This window comes from Podarcis liolepis, assembly GCF_965112155.1.
Source record: "Podarcis liolepis genome assembly, chromosome: Z".
Taxonomy (NCBI): Eukaryota; Metazoa; Chordata; class Lepidosauria; order Squamata; family Lacertidae; genus Podarcis; species Podarcis liolepis.
In genome coordinates, this window is record NC_139570.1 from 9,629,936 (window position 1) to 9,649,111 (window position 19,176).

A 19,176-nucleotide genomic window follows, 5' to 3' on the forward strand; every position below is an offset into this window, starting at 1 on the left:
CGGAGACGCGGGGACTGAAGAGAAGCTGCCGTGAGGTAAGTGCACGGAGGGGGGGACTCAGCTCAAAACAAGCGGGCCACGGAAAAATTATCAAACATTTACCGGTCCGCGGCGATAAAAAGGTTGGGGAGCACTGCTGTAAGGGATGTGATTCTTACCTTTGTACAGGCTATGTCGCAGCCAAGTCAGAGGTTGCTGCAAATGTGCACATACACACATTCTCCAAACTGACTTGCAAGAGGCATTATAATGGCTCAAGCTAAAAGTACGTGAGGAAGGTGCAGAGGAGAGCTAGAGATGCATAGGGCTTGGGGAGAATCCCAAAGGCCATACAGAAAAACATCGAGGGCCATATTTGGCCCCTGAGCTTGAGGTTCCCCATTCCTGGCTTAGATAAACAGAGAATCTAATGGCTTCCTTTTTCTCCAAGTGAAATTTTGAGCATGTTTTAAAAACCCCACCTGCCCAAGCAGATCATTTTCAATCCAGAGAACAACTCATTCCCAGAGAGCTGCAATGTACCTCTTTGCTTGCACTGTTTGATGGGAGACGGGTTTGGGGGCTGAGGAGCTTCGGGGGATCTTTATTCTTCTGCTTGTGGTCATGTTGGAGAGAAAGCAGCTGTGTTTGATCTTTGGGGAGAGTCCGATGAAGCTTCTTGCCATGATGCACTTCTTCAACTTTTTTCTAGGGTGGGAAAGAAGCAAGAAAACACTGTGAGGAAAGAGGAAAAATTTATAAACCCTATGGACTTTTGGCTAGGTCTGGTGAACCATCTCTTCCCTCTAATGATGAGTGCAAATGCCTGAATCAGGTGCAGGGTCTGATTCAGGCATTTGGAACCATGGGAACATGGTGACTCAGAGTAGACATAGTGAGGACATGTGCCTAGTAGAATTCAAATAAGTGGGACCCACAACTAGGGATGTGAGGAAGCAGCAATTTCTGTCCTGCCCTGGGTTTGTTGCAATCAGCATTGCTTCCATTCCACTACAGTTCAGCTTCAGTTAAAACTTATGTTAACTGTCTTGCTACCCTCTGTGACTGAAACGTATGGAATAACCTGGAAAACCACTACCACCTGGGTTCCTCTTTTTTTCCTGTTCACCCTATTTGCTTCTGAACGCTTGGGAGAGGAACAGGGTTTTGTTTTTCCATTTTTCTTCCAGGCTTTACATATCACATTTGCCACAGAAAATGTGGAGATTTTCAATTAATGAGTGCTAAAATGTCCAGATTTGAGGGAAAAAAGGGGTTTGTAGCTGAAAAAGATTAAGTAAAAGAAAAAAATAAGGGACAAATCTGATGAAATCAAGTGTTAGGATTTGCTGAAATAATTTTGGGAATTGGGATGCAGAAAGGGGAGGTTTGGGGAAGTCGATGAAGTAAGGTTTATGAAAAAAAGGATATGAAATTATACATGTTTGTTTGTTTCTATATTTGTTTGTATGTGTCTATAAAATTTTTTTGTAAAACCAATAAAAATATTATAAAAACCCCCACAGAAAATGTGGAGATTTTCTCTTCTGCAAAACTACATCCACACCTGATAATTTTCCAGTTTCTTGTCTCCTTCCACTTTGCTCCACTCATCTTCACAACTTTGCAGGACATCTTTATCCTTCTCTGTTTTGTTTTGAGCTGCCTTGATCTCCGGGCATCTCCTTTCGAAGTCCAAATGCTTCCGAAGCTCTTCTCTCTTCTGGTGCTAAACACATGCCAGGAAATAATATTGGTTTCATTTCATCTCCCATCATAGATTGCTCATAAAAGGAATTGCTATTAAAGTCATACTGCTGCTATGGCTAATTCTGTGCAAACATGGCTTTGAAGCCCATGCTCTACAATAGCTACTAATCTACAAAAGCTGGAAATGTCTTCTCATCTTTATTAACTTGTGTTGACAAGCTAACTAGTAAGTGGTCTGAAAGAAATTGCCCTGAAGTATCCCAAAAGAGAACAGCTTTGCTGGGAACATCAAGATGCCAATGAACCCTTCGGCTGTTCACACAGCCCCTTTGCTCTTGCCTTTGTGGTGGGAGCAAATACACCAGTAAGCCTTCCATCAACCAAAGTTTCCTGTTTCATCTGATCTGGGAAACTAGGGTTATTGGCTCCAACATAAGCTGGGATATGGAGGTGTTGGGTTGAAGTTGGCTTCATAACCTTCATTAACCAAAGTTTCCCAGCTCTGGTGAACTGTAGTCATCTGAAGCAATCCTAGCTCATTTGCTTCCGTCACAAAGTAGGCTGCATTTGTGGCCACAAGATTCATTCATACATTGGCTGGTTAAACCGAGATGTGATAGTTTAAACTAGTTCATTGTCACTCATCAAAAAGTGTGAGGACTAACAATAACATTTATAAAGATAGGAGTTCAGTTCTGTAAGTGACCTACCTCAGTCGTCAGTAGCCTTGCTCTAGAACAGAGTTTGGAATAGGGGCAAATTACACCAGCGTCATTTACTCTGGTGTAACCTGCACTTGCTTCCTATATTTTGGATGGCTCTGCACACATCCCTCCAAACTGAGACAAAGTTTATACACATAAAACAGCATTCCCTGCTACCACTGTCCAGCAGTGGATAACCTGCGGGCCTCCAGATATTGTTGGACTAGAACTTCCATCACACTTGATTATTAGCCATACTGGCTGGGGCTGATGGGATTCTACTTGGAATCTGGAGGGCCACAGATCTGCCACCCCTGCCTCTGTTTTTCTCCCCTCCACCTGCTGCCTTTCCAATATCAAAATGTAGACCATAAGTACCTTGGGGTCCAGGGCCTGGCCTTTTTGCTATGATTTGCATAGGGTTACACTTAAGCCACTCTGTGTATGTGCACTGCCAACACTAAATAATAGCAGGAATCTGTTTAAAAACATCTGCACTGTACATTTAAAGAGGCATCGCTCCTCTTAAAATGGCCACAGCTTCCTCCAAAGGATCATGGGAACTGCAGTTTTTAAAGGTGCAGGAAGTTGTTAGGAGATCCCTCTTTCCCCCTTCACAGAACTACAATTCCCAAGTTCCCTGGGAAGAGGGGCTAATTGTTAAACCACTCTGGTTTACAGTTCCCAGGATTCCTTAGGGGAAGCCAGGGCTGTTTAAAGCATCACGATGATCTTTGAGATGGAGTGCAGATGGGGACACAAGAAACATGGCTTCCTTTCTTATTTGATATTTGTAATGCAGTACTACTGTCATGCAGGAAAAAACAAACAAATCTGAATCCAAATCGTACATCCTCCAACTTTTTCCTCTGCAGCTTTTGTTCCACAATCCGTTTCTGCCTCTCTTCCGAGAGCTGCTTTTTGTACTTTTCCTGATCTTTAAGCTGCTGCTTCTGGATCTGCTGCTGTCGCTGAGGTTCGGAATGGCTTTTGTTCTCTTGCTGAAGCCTCAGGAATTCGCGGCGCAGGGTGGATTCACCAGGGAGATTAACAATGGAGCTTAATTTTTTTTCAAAAAAAGAGGAAATATCTGTTTGACTAACCATAATATTAAGGCGACAGAGCATACACAGTGCCACTGGGGAAAAGCTTGCTGTCCTAGCTTACAGAAGAAGAATGTTCCAGGGGAAAGAAAAATCACAGAATCTCTCTCCCCCACCAGCCCTCCTCTATATTTACAATGCCTCTGTTTTAACAACACTTCAGAATCCAGGCTAAAGCTGATTATCTGTTTGTTCACTGGAGATTTTACTTCACTGTTGCCTTCCCAAAACAAATTTTAGCATCTGTTCACACTTTATATTCATCAGCAAACACTGAATGGGAACAAGAGACAATTCAGAGAGATATATATATTTGAGTTTTCATGGAATCCCATTTCGATGGCAAGGGGCAGGGGGAGCAACAGGTCAGTGCTTCAAAGTCTAGTGGAGTTTCCCTCAGATTTTAGCAGCTGAAGTAAGTAAGATGTCTGGCATGATTACTTTGTTTATTAGGAGTAAGAGCTGCTTCCTTTATCTCCATACAACCCTAAAACTGCTTACCTGGTAGTAAATGTAATTGAACTCAATGGGATTTACTTCAAAGTAGGCATAGTTGCACTGTGAGCTTTTAAATTCTGGCAAGCACAACCCCAGCCTCCTCAAGTCTTCTGCAATTCCCTCAACATGGCAAATCATTGGGGCTTACTTCTGAGTAGGCCTATTTGGTTGAGGGGGTTGGTTGGCTCACAAACTCTGTGTCTTCCTTTCTCAGGAAGAAGAGAAGCTGTAGCTCCCTCTTCTCTGAGCGAGATAGATACTGTTGCTGTGAACCAACCCTGCTCACTGCATCTGTATCCTTCAGGAAAGAGGGAGAAATAGTGACCAGATGTGGTTGACAGGTCTGAGTGCCTTTTCAGCCAGCTGCCTTTCTCCTCTTCCCAGTGGCAGCGGCGCACTGTGGGTGGTGGCAGGAGTGGACCAGAGCCTTCCACCTGAGATGGTAGCCTTATCAATGGGCCTCAGTGAGTGCCCAAACATGCCAACTCCTGATACTGGCCCTATGTGGCTTCTTCTTCCAGGGGAAGAGTTTCCAGGCCCCCTGTGCAGGCAATCGTGCATGGGAAAGAGCAACTTAATTCTGCCGCTCTAATAGGAATGCATCACAAGGAAAATGACTCCAAAAATTGCTCTGGAAGTGTGCAGATCAAACTTGGGAGTCATCTCTCTCATGGGTGCAACCCAGATCTTATCTACAAATGCAAAATGTAACCTTGGTTCTCCTTCATCTTCATTCAGCTCATCGGCTTCTTCCTCACTTCCACTGTATTCATATTCTGTTTCATCTGAAAGAAGAAGTAAAACCAAATCTAGCTAGGAAACTTGACTGCTTTGTGTGTTACAATCTGCCCCCACATTTATCGCAACGAACACTGGAAACTGTCAAACATTTTAAACATACGAGCAGCCTGGCATTCACTTGTTTTCTGCTTAAATGCAATATTATCTGATTTTTTATCTTACTGATCTGTAATGATGATGAAGTCTTGTCAACGCCTAATTGCCTAATCAATCTTTTACTAATATGTATATGTAGCTATAGTCAGCTCTCAGTGAAGTCCTACTTCAGTTAAAAAAACACAGCTTCACACACAAGCTATTTCAGGTACACAGCTAAAAATGCAGTATGTGAATGCTTTGAATGCAACCATCACATTTGCAAAACTGTCTATCAGGTCGTGTGCTAATCAGGGAGCCAGAGTTGACTGAGGCTCCCTTCTGAATGTACATTCAGGGACAAACCCAAGTTGGTCAAAGCATAATGTGTGAAGGTAAAGCTGGGACAGAATCCTGTCTGAAATTCCAGAGAGCTGCTGCCGTTCAGTGCAGACAATACTAAGCTAGATGGACCAATGATCTTCTCAGTATAAAGCCGCTTCTTATGTTCCTTTGTTCTCTTCCATGCTAAGGTCAACAGGGAGGAAGCTGGCAGCAATTCAATTAATTAATTTCATGAAATTGACACACCTCTTGATTGTAAAAAGCCTCAAAGAGTTTTACAAAAGATAAATCGGTAAAGTCAAGAAAAAATTAAAACCCTGCTTTAAAACATACAAAAGCTAAAATACCAAAACAAATAAAAATTACCTCAACTTCCTAAGCACCTGGGTAGGCTTGTCTAAACAAGAATGTTTTTAGTAGGCACTTGCTTGATCTCAAGAGGCAGGCGGTTCCAAAGTACCACACTAAAATCTCATTCTAACAAATGTGGAACAGGTATTATGTAGTCCCTGCAGCAGTGCCAATTCTCCCAACTGAAGTGGTTGAATTGGCACAGGTTCGCTAAGGCGATCCCATAGGTAATCTGGTCCCAGGTTATTAAGCTTTAGTCCTTACCTTTCTCTCCCTTCTTCTTCCTGGTCCTATCTAGGTGGTCTTTTAGCAAGATGCGCACCTGTCGTTCATTCTGCATGTCTCTGATAAAGGAATGTTTGAGCAGGGTATCTGTTGCTGGGCGATGCACATAATTCTTAACCAAACAGGTGTCCACAAAGTTCAGAAATTTCTTTGACCTAAAAACACAACAACAACCTAAAGACTTCTTTTCACTCAGGACTTCTCCCTTGCAATTTCTCAAAGAGTTTAGAAGAATATCTCAGCAAGTCTAAACTACTGCAAGGCACTCTATGCGGGGCTGCCCTTGAGACTGTCCAGAAGCTGCAGCTAGCGCAAAATGCAGCAACTGGACTATTCTATCGCATCTCCCATCATGTGCGCATTACATGGCTCCTAAAGGAGTTGCATTGGCAGCCCATAAACTGATGGGCTAATTTTAAGGCTTTGGTTTTGACCTACAAAGTCCTAAACAGTTTGGGACCAGGATCCCTAAATAAGAACTCTCCCTCCTTACTGCCTTGCACTATTGCTGATGAGGCCCTCTTGGTTGCACCGTAACCTTTGGAAGTTCATTTGGCGGCAACCAGAAAGTGCCCCTATCATGGAGCTATCTCACTTCTGAGCTCAGGCATGCGCATCAGATTGGTGTCTGCTACTACATTCCATGTTACTTGCTCAGGAGATGTCAGGGATTGACCTTGGGGCCTTCTGCATGCAAAGGGTCATCTACACTGGCAGTCCTGTACTATACCCCTGAGTCACTCCCTTGCACTGCTTTAATGTAAACCATGTCTGCACAGAGGCTGTTGCAACAAGGGACAAAACTTCCAGTGCAGATAAGAGCTTGGAAGGAATCAATACGATCACAATATCTGGGATGCGTAGAAAGTTTTCAATAGTCTGAATCGAAACAGCTGCCAAAATTGTGCTCCAAGCCAGCATATCAATGACTACTAGCCATGATGGCTATACAATACCTCTGCTATCAGAGGCAATATGTTGATGGAAACCACAGGTGGGCAGAGTGCTGCTCATGTCCACGATGCAGGTTGGTCCCTGTGGAAACAGGAAGCTAGACCGTATAGACCATTGGCCTGATTCAGCAGGCTCTTCTTATGTTCTTAACAAGTTAGCATTTATTGCCATTTAAGGGAAGCCTCTTACCATTTTCTGGATTTCAGTTTTGGGGGAGGGTTCCGTGGAATGAGAAACAGAGCCCTCATGGGATGCATGTCACATAATGCTGCAAGAAGAAGAGGAAGAACAAGCACACATATGCAATCTGTTAAAATGGATGCCTTCAGCCTGGCTCTCCCAATCCTGCCATCATTTGATTTCTCTATATTTGACTGCATTTCATGCTTGAAGAGAACATGTGAACAGACTTTGCTTAAAAGCACTGGGTTGCATCCAGACTTAATCGTACTTGCAACAGCACCAACGGGATTTAGGTTAGTCATGACTCACAAGTCCCATTGATTTCAATGGGCTTGCTTTAGGTATGACTAAGTGTGGTCTATTGTGTACAAGGCAATCTGAAAATGCTATCTATGTTGTTCTAGCTGTGATGTCACCTTCAGACAAATGCAAGTTCCTCGTGAGTTAACAAACAGCACACAACATTTCATGAGCAACTCGCATGCCTTAACTAGCCATTGATGACAGCAAGATGAATGTATAAACTGGCTCCACTTATAAGGCTTGAGTTTCTGACTGTGTGACATGATGTGAAAATCGTCACTGTGGTGCTTGATCCATGTTGTCCCAAGGTTCACTAGATGTTATAGCTATCATGTGATGAACATGCATATGTGAGCCAGTCCTTCCTCTTGCTACATGCTTGGCTCTTCTAGCAAGCCAAATGCATTTCCAGTTCTTACTTTCTGCATTTTACTCCATTGGCTAGAGTCTTGTTATTTTGTAAGATTCTCTGTATCATTTATCATGGAAAACCACAGCCTTCACAGCTCTGGGAGGGGTGGGTGGGAGAATGGGATTTGTGGAACAGGCAAGTATGTTGCCAGGGGTGGATTTAGGGCTGTGTGCTGGGCTTTGGGAAGGAGGTGTGAGGCTCTAAAAGGGGTTTAGAGTCCTTCCATCTCATTCCCAAAGCCTAGTTAGCACTTTCCCAGCTTGGGGAAGAAGGTAGGAGGACTATAGGACCCTGCTAGAGCCTTTGTGGCTCCCTCCCAAAGCCAGACACCTCCTTACCCATCTTTGGGATGGCAGTGTTAGGGCTGCCGGTGGGAGGGGGGAGTCTTGGCCTTGCATAGGGTGCCATAGTACCCTAGTCCACCACTGATGTTGCATTGGTTTTCCATCACACAATGGCTTCAAAAGGGTTGGGTGGAAATTGGCTGCATGAATGAGTAGCAAAAAGTTCCTTGCTTTGAGCAACAGTGCTGCTGCTGCTGCTATGTGTGTGTTTACCTCTAGTTACAAATAAATCTATTATTCGGTTTAGTAACCACAAGGACAATTTACTGGAGGCTATGTAAACTTGGAAATACACATATTCAGCCAATGTTCTACATTCAACAAGGGCACTGACATTAAGACTGAACATGTTATAGAAGGCAAAACAAAACTAAACTTACGAGGAGCCCCTTCGGCCATCTCGATAGCTGTGATTCCCAGTGACCACAAGTCACTCTAAAGGAAAACAGACAATGCATAAACATAAAGGGACAGTAGAGAGCAGGTTGGCACCACTTAGGGCCTACCAAGTTGAATGCAACTCAACCATTGCATAGGGATGGGCGAATATGCTGATTTCACTTTCTCTTTTTCTCATCTTTCTAATCTTAAGTTAAATTAACCACATTTACACATCAGTTTGCATTTTTTTCAAAGGTCCTCATGAAAATTATCAGCATTTTAGTGCAAATTTCTTCTAATAAATACATTTATGAATGCAATTTTGCCTAATATGCACATTTTTTGCAGAGCAATTTCCTAATACAATGCATCTATCTATGTTATTTTCATTCATGCATGCACACTCTGCTTTAGTGCATCCATTTTTGTACACTTCACCTTTCTGGAGAACTGCACTGCAAATTTCAGAGAAGTGCAGATTCCAAAGGATGGCTGTGCTTTCGTTTCTGAATCATTTCAGAAAGTGCAAATTAGGTGGGATCAACTTTAAGTGCAAACTAAATCAATCCTCTCCCATACCTACCAATGTATGAGTATAGGGATAAGTAAAAAAAAAAAAAATCAAAAAAATTGTCCAGTAGCACCTTAGAGACCAACTAAGTTTGTTCTGGGTATAAGCTTTCATGTGCATGCACACTTCTTCAGATATAGGGATAGGTGTTCAATCCCTTTAAGCCTACTTTCACTGGCAATTACCGTATTTTTCACCCCATAGGACGCACTGGCCCATAGGATGCACCTAGTTTTTTGGGGGGGGAAATAAAGAAAAAAAATTATTCCCCCCCCCAGGCGCGGGGCTGGGGCAGGGGAAGCCGGAGCTTCCCCAGCCCCAAGAACAGGCTACTCTCCGCAAGCCGTGGGAGCCCTCCCGCGGCTTGCGCAGAGCTATCTGAAGACCGGGCGCGACTGCTCAGTGCGCCCGGGCTTTGGGTTTAGAGGCAGCTCTGCGCAAGCCGTGGGAGCCTGGCGGGAACTCCCGCAGGCTCCCAAGGCTTGCGGATAGCTTCCTGAAGCCTGGAGAGCGAGAGGGGCCGGTGCGCACTGACCTCTCTCGCTCTCCAGGCTTCAGTGAAAGCCTGCATTCACCCCATAGGACGCAGACACATTTCCCCTTCATTTTTGAAGGGGAAAAAGTGTGTCCTATAGGGCAAAAAATACGGTACTTAGGGTTAACCCCAGACAGAGTGTTTAATTAAGAAACAATAAAAATAAATTCTCAGGTAAACTGAAATCTCTGATGAACAGGATCAGAGCTACTAATTTCCTAAACCCATTCCCACCCAAGCAAACCACTTCCATCCTCTCCCAGTTGTCAACTGTCACTTCCCAACTCTGGAAAGTCTTAAAACGTTATACTCCAAGGGCTCTTCTCCTTCCTTTCCCCTCTCATCCAAACTCTATTACAGCAACAAAACACCTGTTTATTCTGTTCATTGGCCAAGGTTTTAAGTGAGAGCAAAGTGACTGAAGGGGAATCAGAACTGAGCAAGAAAACAGAGGGAGAAAACAACAGTGAAGGTGTAATGTGATCAAAAGAAAAAACAGGGAGCTGACTTTAGATACAGAAGGGATGCTGTGGAAGAAATAGCCGTGGACTGGAAGGCGGCGTAGGGGACAAAGGAGGGCTGGATACAGAAGAGTACATAAGGCAATATTTATGAGGTGGAAGACTGTTGTGGTGCAGATCACAGTGGTTGATTTAAAGAAGTGGAGGGAAAAAACAAACATCTTTGTTTCCAGAGCAAAGAAAGAAGTGAGAACAAAGCATGTTTTGGCCAAAGTGCTTGGAGAGGAGGTGGGCAGGAGGTCAGCCAGCAGCAACAGGACTTACTCTGTAGTCATATGTTGACTCTGGGTTTTCATCACAAGCAATGACCTCTGGTGCCATCCAGTAGGGGGTCCCAATGAATGTGTTCCTTCTGCCAATTGTCCTGTCTAGTTGGGCACTCACTCCAAAATCCACTGCAAAAGCCAAGCAGGCACAAGCAATGAAGCAAGCGAGGGGTGCGTGGAACCACACAGCTGGTTGCAAAAAAGCAGAGCACGACCACAGGGAAGGGCCCTCATATGCTCTTGGTGACGTGCAGCTGAATGCATGAACTGAATCCAGTCAAAACATTGTGCTTGAGGTGATGAGGAGGCATAAAATGCTCAGTTAATCAAGCAATTACATTGTCTCATGTCCAATGTACTGCTAAGTTAAAAGTCATTCAGCGATATGCTTGTTCTGCTGGTGAAATGTTTTGCACTAGCGAAACACCGTTGCACAACCAACCTAAACAGGTTGTTGGTAACTTTGTTGTGCAATAGATTGCACAACCTGTTGCACCAGTTTCTGATAGTGCAGCTATTGCAATGCAGCTATTGCATTGGGTTCTGCTCTTGCACAACAATAAAACTTGCATTAGCTGAAAATGAACATTGGATATAGCCCATTTAATTGAGACTGATTAAAAACTTGGTCCAAGTGAATCAGGAAGGTTTTTTTTTCTTTTAAAAAAAATGTTAACGCTTTTTAGAAATGTAAGTACTTATAACTCCATATTCTAAGAAGAGTCATTCCTCTTCTCTTAGGCAGGAGGGAATCACTTTTCAAATATCCTCTTAGAATGGACATTCCTAGTTCTTCATCACACAGTGATGCTTCTTGCATGTTTTTGAAGGGTGAGAATGCCTCTTCAAATACCCTCCTTTGAAGAGGCATTCCTCTTTTGCACATGAGGGAGTATCTCTTTAGAGATGGTGCCTGCTATGCATATGTAGGCATCATTGTGAAAAGTAAAAATGCATTTCCCCCCTTCAAAACTAATGCTTTTCTCGCCCACACATTTATGTATATATAATACATCTAATTAATCAGTTGAAGGACAGACAATGGCTGAACATATGCAGATATAGGCTTCAGTTAGATGTAATGGAAAACCATTGTTTCCCACTATGGCAAGAAACAATGGAAAGCCTTAAGCTAATGCATTCCCTCTCTCCTGATTTGTACTATCAAGGAAGAGGAGCTTCTGATTTTAAGTTAACCAAAATTCCCTGTAATGTGTAACCTTGGGGAACTATGGCTTGCTTAGTGTTCAAGAGCAAGTCAGGATTAGAAACCATGGTGTGATCCTGGTTTGTTCCCCCTAGCTATAATTAAATCAAACAGTCCTTTGATTTAGGGCATCACAAGGAACTGTGGCTTGGTTAAAACTGTAAATGGATGCTTCCAATCTCCTCACAGGCACAAACAAGGCAAAGAGGGAAGCATGCAAGCTGAAGGTTCACTGTGTGTGTGTGTGTGTTTACAAAATAAAGTGAAAAAAGAAGAACCAAGTTCAATATGTGCTAATTTATACACGGTTCTTATAAATGCTAATACATATATGATTATTAATAACTTACTATATTCTGTATAAACTTATTCCAAATATAAATATATTTATCTATACAAAGTCTGTGCTACAAGCAATCCGTTCATATGTTGCAAGTGCTGCCACATATTATTCTCACCATGGGAAGCCATGGGTTCCTGTTGTCCCTGAGCTGAGCCCGTGCAACATGCACTCCATCTGAGCTAAGACTAAATATTCTATCTGTGGTGTTTGAGCTGCTTTGATCACTCGTGCTGCCTACAACACTTGATACTGCGGGTGTCAAATTATAGTCACGCTGTCAAATTATGTCATCAAATTATGGGCATGCATATGTGAGCAAACCCTGAGGACAAAGGTTTAACAACTCTTTAAATCACTCTTCAATCTCCATCTCTAGTCTCACTGAAGGAGCTACAGGTGATTTTCTTCACTTGATAAGAAAACTTAACTATATGCTTCCAAGTGTGTATTACAAAGAAAGAAAGAAAAATTAAAGGGAAAGGTGCCACCCCCCAAAAAAAATATAATTCTCAATAATTCTGTATCTTCGTGACAAGGGATGGGTGGATCTGCCTCTTTCCAGGCCACAGCCATTTTGCTGGCATTCATTCACAAATCCATTCTGCCCTGTTTTCCTTAGTTAATCTTATATTCACAAATTTCAATGAGTGGATATGCAAAGTCATATTTATACAGTGGTACCTCGGGTTACATACACTTCAGGTTACATACACTTCAGGTTACAGACTCCGCTAACCCAGAAATAGTACCTCGGGTTAAGAACTTTGCTTTAGGGTGAGAACAGAAATCGGGCTCTGGCGGTGTGGCGGCAGCAGGAGGCCCCATTAGCTAAAGTGGTGCTTCAGGTTAAGAACAGTTTCAGGTTAAGAACGGACCTACAAATTAAGTACTTAACCAGAGGTACCACTGTATATGTATTTTATTTCAATGTATGCATTTCTTAATGTATGCACCATAGTGCTTTTAAAAAGGCTTTTCGAGCTGAGAACTGCACTACAGAATTCAGAGATGTGAGGAACCTGATTACATTCTGAACCCCACATTAGTCTGGGGGCTGTGGATCAGGGTCTGTTTGCCTCAAAATTCACAAATGTGAAATCCTTCAAGTGTCCCTATTTACAACACTACAGTTACCTCTGAAGCTTCGCTACTCGTTGTGCGTTGTAGCAGCAAGGGATGCATTCAGTAGCACATAACAGTCCCCATCAAAAAAAGACAAGGAACACATACCTAGCTTCACTTCAGCATTTTCTGTCAGGAGCACATTCTGCCCTTTAATGTCTCGGTGGATAACATGATGAGCATGTAAGTGTGCTAATCCCTGGAAGATAAAAAAAACCACACTGAGCTATCTTGTCCCTTCCTGCTTCTATTCAAACTAGACAACAAAGCTTGTATCTTGGGTGAGGAAATGACCTCTCTCACTGCCTCATTCATTCAGCATCTAAAGATAATCATCTGTGGTGGGTAGTGGGAGGGAGATCCTTGAAATAAAGAACATATTGCAATGCAGTTGACTGTACGGTGACTTGCCCAATAGTGTTGACATTGTGCGCTGTCTAGATAGGCTAAGGATAAGGACCTAAAAACATAAGAACAGCCCTGCTGGATCAAGCCAAGGCCCATTTAGTCCAGGATCCTGTTCTCACAGTGTCCAGCACCAGATGCTCTGATGGGAAGCCCACAATCCTCAGCAAGAGGACCAATAACTCAGGGAGATGACTGCACCCATGGCACATGCTAGCACTGCTTACGTTGAAAAATACAGATTCTAGAAGCAAAATTTAGGTTGCTAGGTAAGATGTTGCAGTTCTCTGAGGTTTAATTTTAAGAAAGGGTGCTACCTCCATGCATGGGGCCAGCTGCTCTTCCAACAGTACTGTCTGGCTTCTGCCTCCCCTCCTCACAGACTGCCATTCCATTGCCACAGAGCAAGCTCACTGGGCTACATGGAATCCCCGCTTTCTCCTCTTTTTCCTACTTCCGAAAACATCAGAATTCCCCTGAAGTGTTGCTGATAACTTCCTCATTTTCCAGTAGCTCCATAGCCGAAGTCATCATAGCACAGCTCTTGAGTTTACACTTAGTACGTATGATGGTGTCAGATGCATGCCATCCCAAGTCTGACTCAAACAAAAATTAATGTTTGCTTTCATGGAGGTGACTCCTACCCTGAGAACTTCTCTGCATATATATGCAATCCAGTCTTCTTTGAAACAGTTTCCTTTTGTCTTCTTCACCAAATCTGTCACAGAACCAGCTCCACAATATTCCATCACCAGCTGGGGAAGAGCAAAAGCACAGTTATTTGCTGAAAAGAAGAAATTTAAGGAACAGGTACATTATTATTATTTACCTGGCTGGAGTTAAACGCAACATTTTATTTATTTATTGGTAAGATCCTCCCCCTATTGTGTGGGCAGGTAGTCCCTCCCCCTACCTGGCCTGATCACCTTGGCAACGCCTCCCCAGGCAGGATTGGGCAACTGGCTGAGGTAGGCGGAGACCTCCAGGTATCCCACCTGGGGGGAGGTGAAGCCAAGACTGTGCTAATGGTCCCACATAGGGTCCAGGGGGCTGTGCGCGACCACACAAAGGGCGCCCCCCATTTAATGTAGGGAGGGGTCATTACTTTAATTTAAAGTGATTTGACTAAGGTTTGACCAGTGTCAATTGGTTTACCTGCTGTGGCTTCAATATTGTACGCTGCTGGGTTTTGTGGTTTTATCCTGTTTTTTACTGTTTTCTCATATGATGCCCAGAGAGCAAAAGATACTGAGTGTCTAATGCATTTAGAAAATAAACAATCACTGCCCCTGGGAGACAAATTGTGGTTTGGGCATGCCATCTGAACTGAGTGTGTGTAGGCTTCCTGTGCATGTATAGCTGAATAATTACTGTGTTCCTAGCACTTTCCAAGTGAATCTAATGGCTGGCAAAAGGGTGGGGACCGCTACGTTGTTATTCCATGTCATCTCAAATAATGAATGGGCTGGATTCGCTTTAGAAAGTGACTGTTCAAGGATGGAAGAAGAGCATCTTCAAGCTCCTGTTAATACTAGGATTTGACCAGTTCTTAATTTTGGGGTGTCTTTAGGTATCACTTTTGCCACAGGTACCAATCAAGCACACAAAACAAACCCTGTAAACTAATTAGCAATTATTTTCAGCACATTTACCAGGTTTATTTATTTATCAGCAGCAATTTTTTTTACCATGCCTTTTAGCCACAAGACCTCCCAAAGTGACTTGTATCAGTTAAAAGAAACACACACAAGCCAGTTCCTGCTTGCAATCCAATCAAAAAGACACAACACATAAAGAAGAAAGGATGAGGAGGGAAGAGGAAAACACACAAATTCAGACCCCAGTTTGTAAAAGCTACATAGCAGCTCTTATAAAGACCATCTGGAATGGAAAATGTTCAGCGAGAAGAGGAGGGACCAAATGAAGCTGGTCTCTCAGCCAAGCTGATGGTGAGATCTTGCTTTCCATCTGCCTGAAGAAATGGCTGTTGCTAGATGACAGCTGAGGACAGAAAGAACCAGATGGAGCAGGCGCCTTGGGAGAGCCATTGAAATTGCCTTGCCTCTCTCTCTGCTACAGCCTGATGGAATGGCTGCTGGTCAACGATATTAAAAACAAACATACTCATGCAGACACACACTGCATTAAGTTGCTAATGTTCCCGTTGTTTCCATCTTGCCTGTAATAACCTTTTAAAATATGTATATATAACTAAAGCACCTTCTAATGCCACAGTCAACATTTGCATCTATTAGATTCCTTTGCTCTGGTCACAACTGCTAATTTCATGGACAACTGTGCAAAACGGCAATTACAGTGGCCATCAGTCGGCTTCCAGATGGTCGATAACCATGACTGATCTCCCTATGCAGCCACAAAGTTACAGGCATGGAGAAGACCTGAAGGCCAATGAGTCCCATGTTCTGCACTAATGTATGATCCTCCCTAACAAAATATTAGCCCATGTCTCCCAGATACTAAACTGCAGGCAGAATAAGCCAAATAGCTTCCTGATCTATGCACTAGTGTCCCTTGTGAACAGAGGAAAAAGGGAAGTGTTTGCCTTCCCAGGACAAGCATGGTTCATCCACTCCTCATTCTCCTTTCCTTCCTTCTGACCTAGATTAGTTACAAGCAGAGGCGGAAAATGTGGAGTGCCTCTGCTCACCTGTGACTGCTGCTTGGCCACATTGCTGCTGCTTGCTGGGAGGTGGAAAGGAAAGGTCAGCCAATGGGGAGGTTGGTGCAGTGCAAGCCAGTGTGGCCTAATGGTTCTCTAACCTGGGAGAGCAGGGTTCGAACCTGTACTCAAACCATGATGCTCTCTGGGTGACCTTGGGCCAGTCACCATCTCAGAGCCTATCCTACCTCACAGGGTTGTTGTGAGGGTGAAATGGGGGGGGGGGGAGAGAGAGCCATGCTCAACACCTTGAGTTCCTTTGAAGATAAATGTGATATATAAATGCAATAAATAGAAATAAAAATAAATAATAGGATAACAATCTCCACTTAGAAGGCTTGTTGAAAGAGGAATGTCTTCAATGGGTGCCAAAAATAATAAAAATGGTTCCTATATGATATGTAATGAGAGTTTCAAATGGTAGGTGCCACCACACTAAAGGCCTGGTTCTCATTTCATGCGGAACAGACTTCCTGATAAGATGATATATGCAGAGTGCAATGAGCAGCTGGGTATGTACTGTATAGTGGTACCTGGGGTTATGGACACTTCAGGTTACATACGCTTCAGGTTACAGACTCCACTAACCCAGAAATAGTACCTCGGGTTAAGAACTTTGCTTCAGGATGAGAACAGAAATCGGGCTCTGGCAGCGTGGCGGCAGCAGGAGGCCCCATTAGCTAAAGTGGTGCTTCAGGTTAAGAACAGTTTCAGGTTAAGAACAGACCTCCGGAACAAATTAAGTACGTAACCTGAGGTACCATTGTAAAGGAATTTTCGGAAATTCTTCTACACCCTGATTCTACTAACTGGTCCCAGTAGTGGAAGCTTCTACCAGTGCAATGGAAGGGGAAGGGAATTGCTCTGAAACGCTTGCCCTGACAGAATGTTGGGGAAAGTGTGACACCGAATTACTCCCTTAGTTCAGGAAGCAAGGAATGAAGAGGGGAGAGGGAGAGAGAAAAAGAGAGGATATAAAGGAGCTGAATGGGGGGAAACCTCTATTCCCTAAATGGGCACTTAGAGTAACGGATTAAACAGGGACCTTTAAAGTTGCACAAAGAGAAAACTGGATACCTACCCACAGCTGGTCATCCTGACCCACAGGACTTTTCTTTACAAATGCTCCATAATATGTTGCAATGTTCCTGTGATGGGAATATTTCTTCAACATGTTTATTTCCAGTTTGATTTCCTCTTCTTCATCCTAGGGCAAAAAGAAGGGTGGGGAGATTACAGGGGCATCAACATACAGAGAGAGTTCTCAGGAGCCTGACCTGAGCTCAGTGAAGAAAGACTACTCAAGGCAGGGTTTGTGGAACTCACTGCAACAAGCTTGGAGCTTTAAAACGAGACTGGACAAGTGCTTGGCAAACAGGTCCACCAACTGCTAAGGGCCTAGGTACACATGACTGTTATGTACTGAGTTGAATAGGATCCAAAATGCAGCAGTCTGATTGGTCCTAGAACAATAGGATCCATGATGCAGCAGTCTGATTCGTCCACAGGAACCACCCAATCCAGCTCCAGGTGGAAGTGAATCCGCAACCTGATTGGCCTACAGGAGAATCCCAGAATTAGCCAATCACGTGGGCCCCATTGTGTAAGTAATGTATATAAAACAGGCATTCTGGGGGAACTTCCATTCCTCCTCACTACTATGAGCTGAATAAAGAGCATGAAATCCACTCTCGACTCTGAGTATATTTCAATGGCGTTAAATGCACTACTTCCATATGTCATGATGCTGATGGAAATTGCTCTCCAATGCAATGAGGATCAAAGCACCCAGAATTTGCTTAGGTAGTATCTGGCCTGTAAACAACAGCAGGACCAGTCCAAGGCATTTTGCTGTCTGAGGGAGAGAACCAAATGGTATCTTACACCTCACACATCATGGTGGTACATATTGCCCAAGGCTAGCCAAGTTTCTCTGTAACCTTGAAGCATAAAATCCTACAAGCACCTCACCACCTCCCTGGCAGTAAGAAATACTAGGCTCTTTTCAATGCTGGTCCTTCTCAAATTACACCCATTAATGGATATGCTTCACTTAGGTCCATTAATCCAGTGTTTCCCAACCTTTTTTGGGCAAAGGCACACTTGTTTCATGAAAAAAATCTCGAGGCACACCACCATTAGAAAATGTTTAAAAAATTAACTCTGTGCCTATATTGACCATATATAAAGTGTGTGTGTGTGTGTGTGTGTGTGTGTGTGTGTGTGTGTGTATATTATATATATATATATATATATATATATATATATATATATATATATATGCTTTCGTAGATTTTCACGGGTATAGGAATGCAGGTTTTGGTGTCTTCGGGTGTCTTCCCGTGTAAGAGTTGGGGTGTCTAGGCGACGTTTCGACGAGGTCTCACTCGTCATCTTCAGGCTGGTGCTTACGGCTTCTTGTTACTGGAACAGAGCCAGTTCCAGTAACAAGAAGCCGTAAGCACCAGCCTGAAGATGACGAGTGAGACCTCGTCGAAACGTCGCCTAGACACCCCAACTCTTACACGGGAAGACACCCGAAGACACCAAAACCTGCATATATATATATATATATATATATAGTATATATAAAGACTATATATAAAGTATATATAAAGACTACGGATTTGTGTCACTGCCCATTTCCATGAAAGATTTATTCATGCATTTTGCACAATGCCACAATCCCACATGCAACTTTTAAAAAGGATGGGAAACACTGGGCTATGCAGCTGAGGGTGCACCACTTATTGCCAGCAGTGCAAAATAGCTCTGCTTTGCTAATACCTGTTTAGCTGAGTAGGAAGGAGTTACAGTCCAGCAGCGTAGTCCTGTGTTATCCTAGTGCATTGGCCTTTTCAGGAAATTGGAGTCAGCGGGCACAGTTGTGAAAGCAGGGGACAGATTGGAGGTTTCAGCCTTGGGTATCTGGATGCCTGGCCTACCCAAAGATGGAAAGCAAGGGCAGAGGAGCAGACCTGGTTGCTGTCTGTCTGTATGCTTAGAGCAGGGCTGGAGAAGGGGCGTGGGGCGGGGCCGACGTTGTCGGTCATCTGGAGGCCTGCCCCGGAGAGACGGAGGCACGCACTCCCCTGGAC

The 19,176-nt window shown here is 43.6% G+C and overlaps 1 protein-coding gene across 1 annotated transcript in view; it reads right to left on the minus strand.

The window, feature by feature from the left end:
• Positions 1-19,176, minus strand: part of NRK (Nik related kinase) — a 128,070-nt gene that overhangs the window by 76,124 nt on the left and 32,770 nt on the right. Inside the window, exons 4-14 of the mRNA XM_083486259.1 lie at positions 17,160-17,285; positions 14,043-14,153; positions 13,102-13,192; positions 10,320-10,450; positions 8,428-8,482; positions 6,995-7,073; positions 5,831-6,006; positions 4,707-4,779; positions 3,245-3,452; positions 1,547-1,708; positions 523-687 (exon numbers count right to left, since the gene is read on the minus strand). Of these exons, the coding sequence (XP_083342385.1) occupies positions 523-687; positions 1,547-1,708; positions 3,245-3,452; positions 4,707-4,779; positions 5,831-6,006; positions 6,995-7,073; positions 8,428-8,482; positions 10,320-10,450; positions 13,102-13,192; positions 14,043-14,153; positions 17,160-17,285 (1,377 nt within the window). The remainder of the gene's footprint in view (positions 1-522; positions 688-1,546; positions 1,709-3,244; positions 3,453-4,706; positions 4,780-5,830; positions 6,007-6,994; positions 7,074-8,427; positions 8,483-10,319; positions 10,451-13,101; positions 13,193-14,042; positions 14,154-17,159; positions 17,286-19,176) is intronic.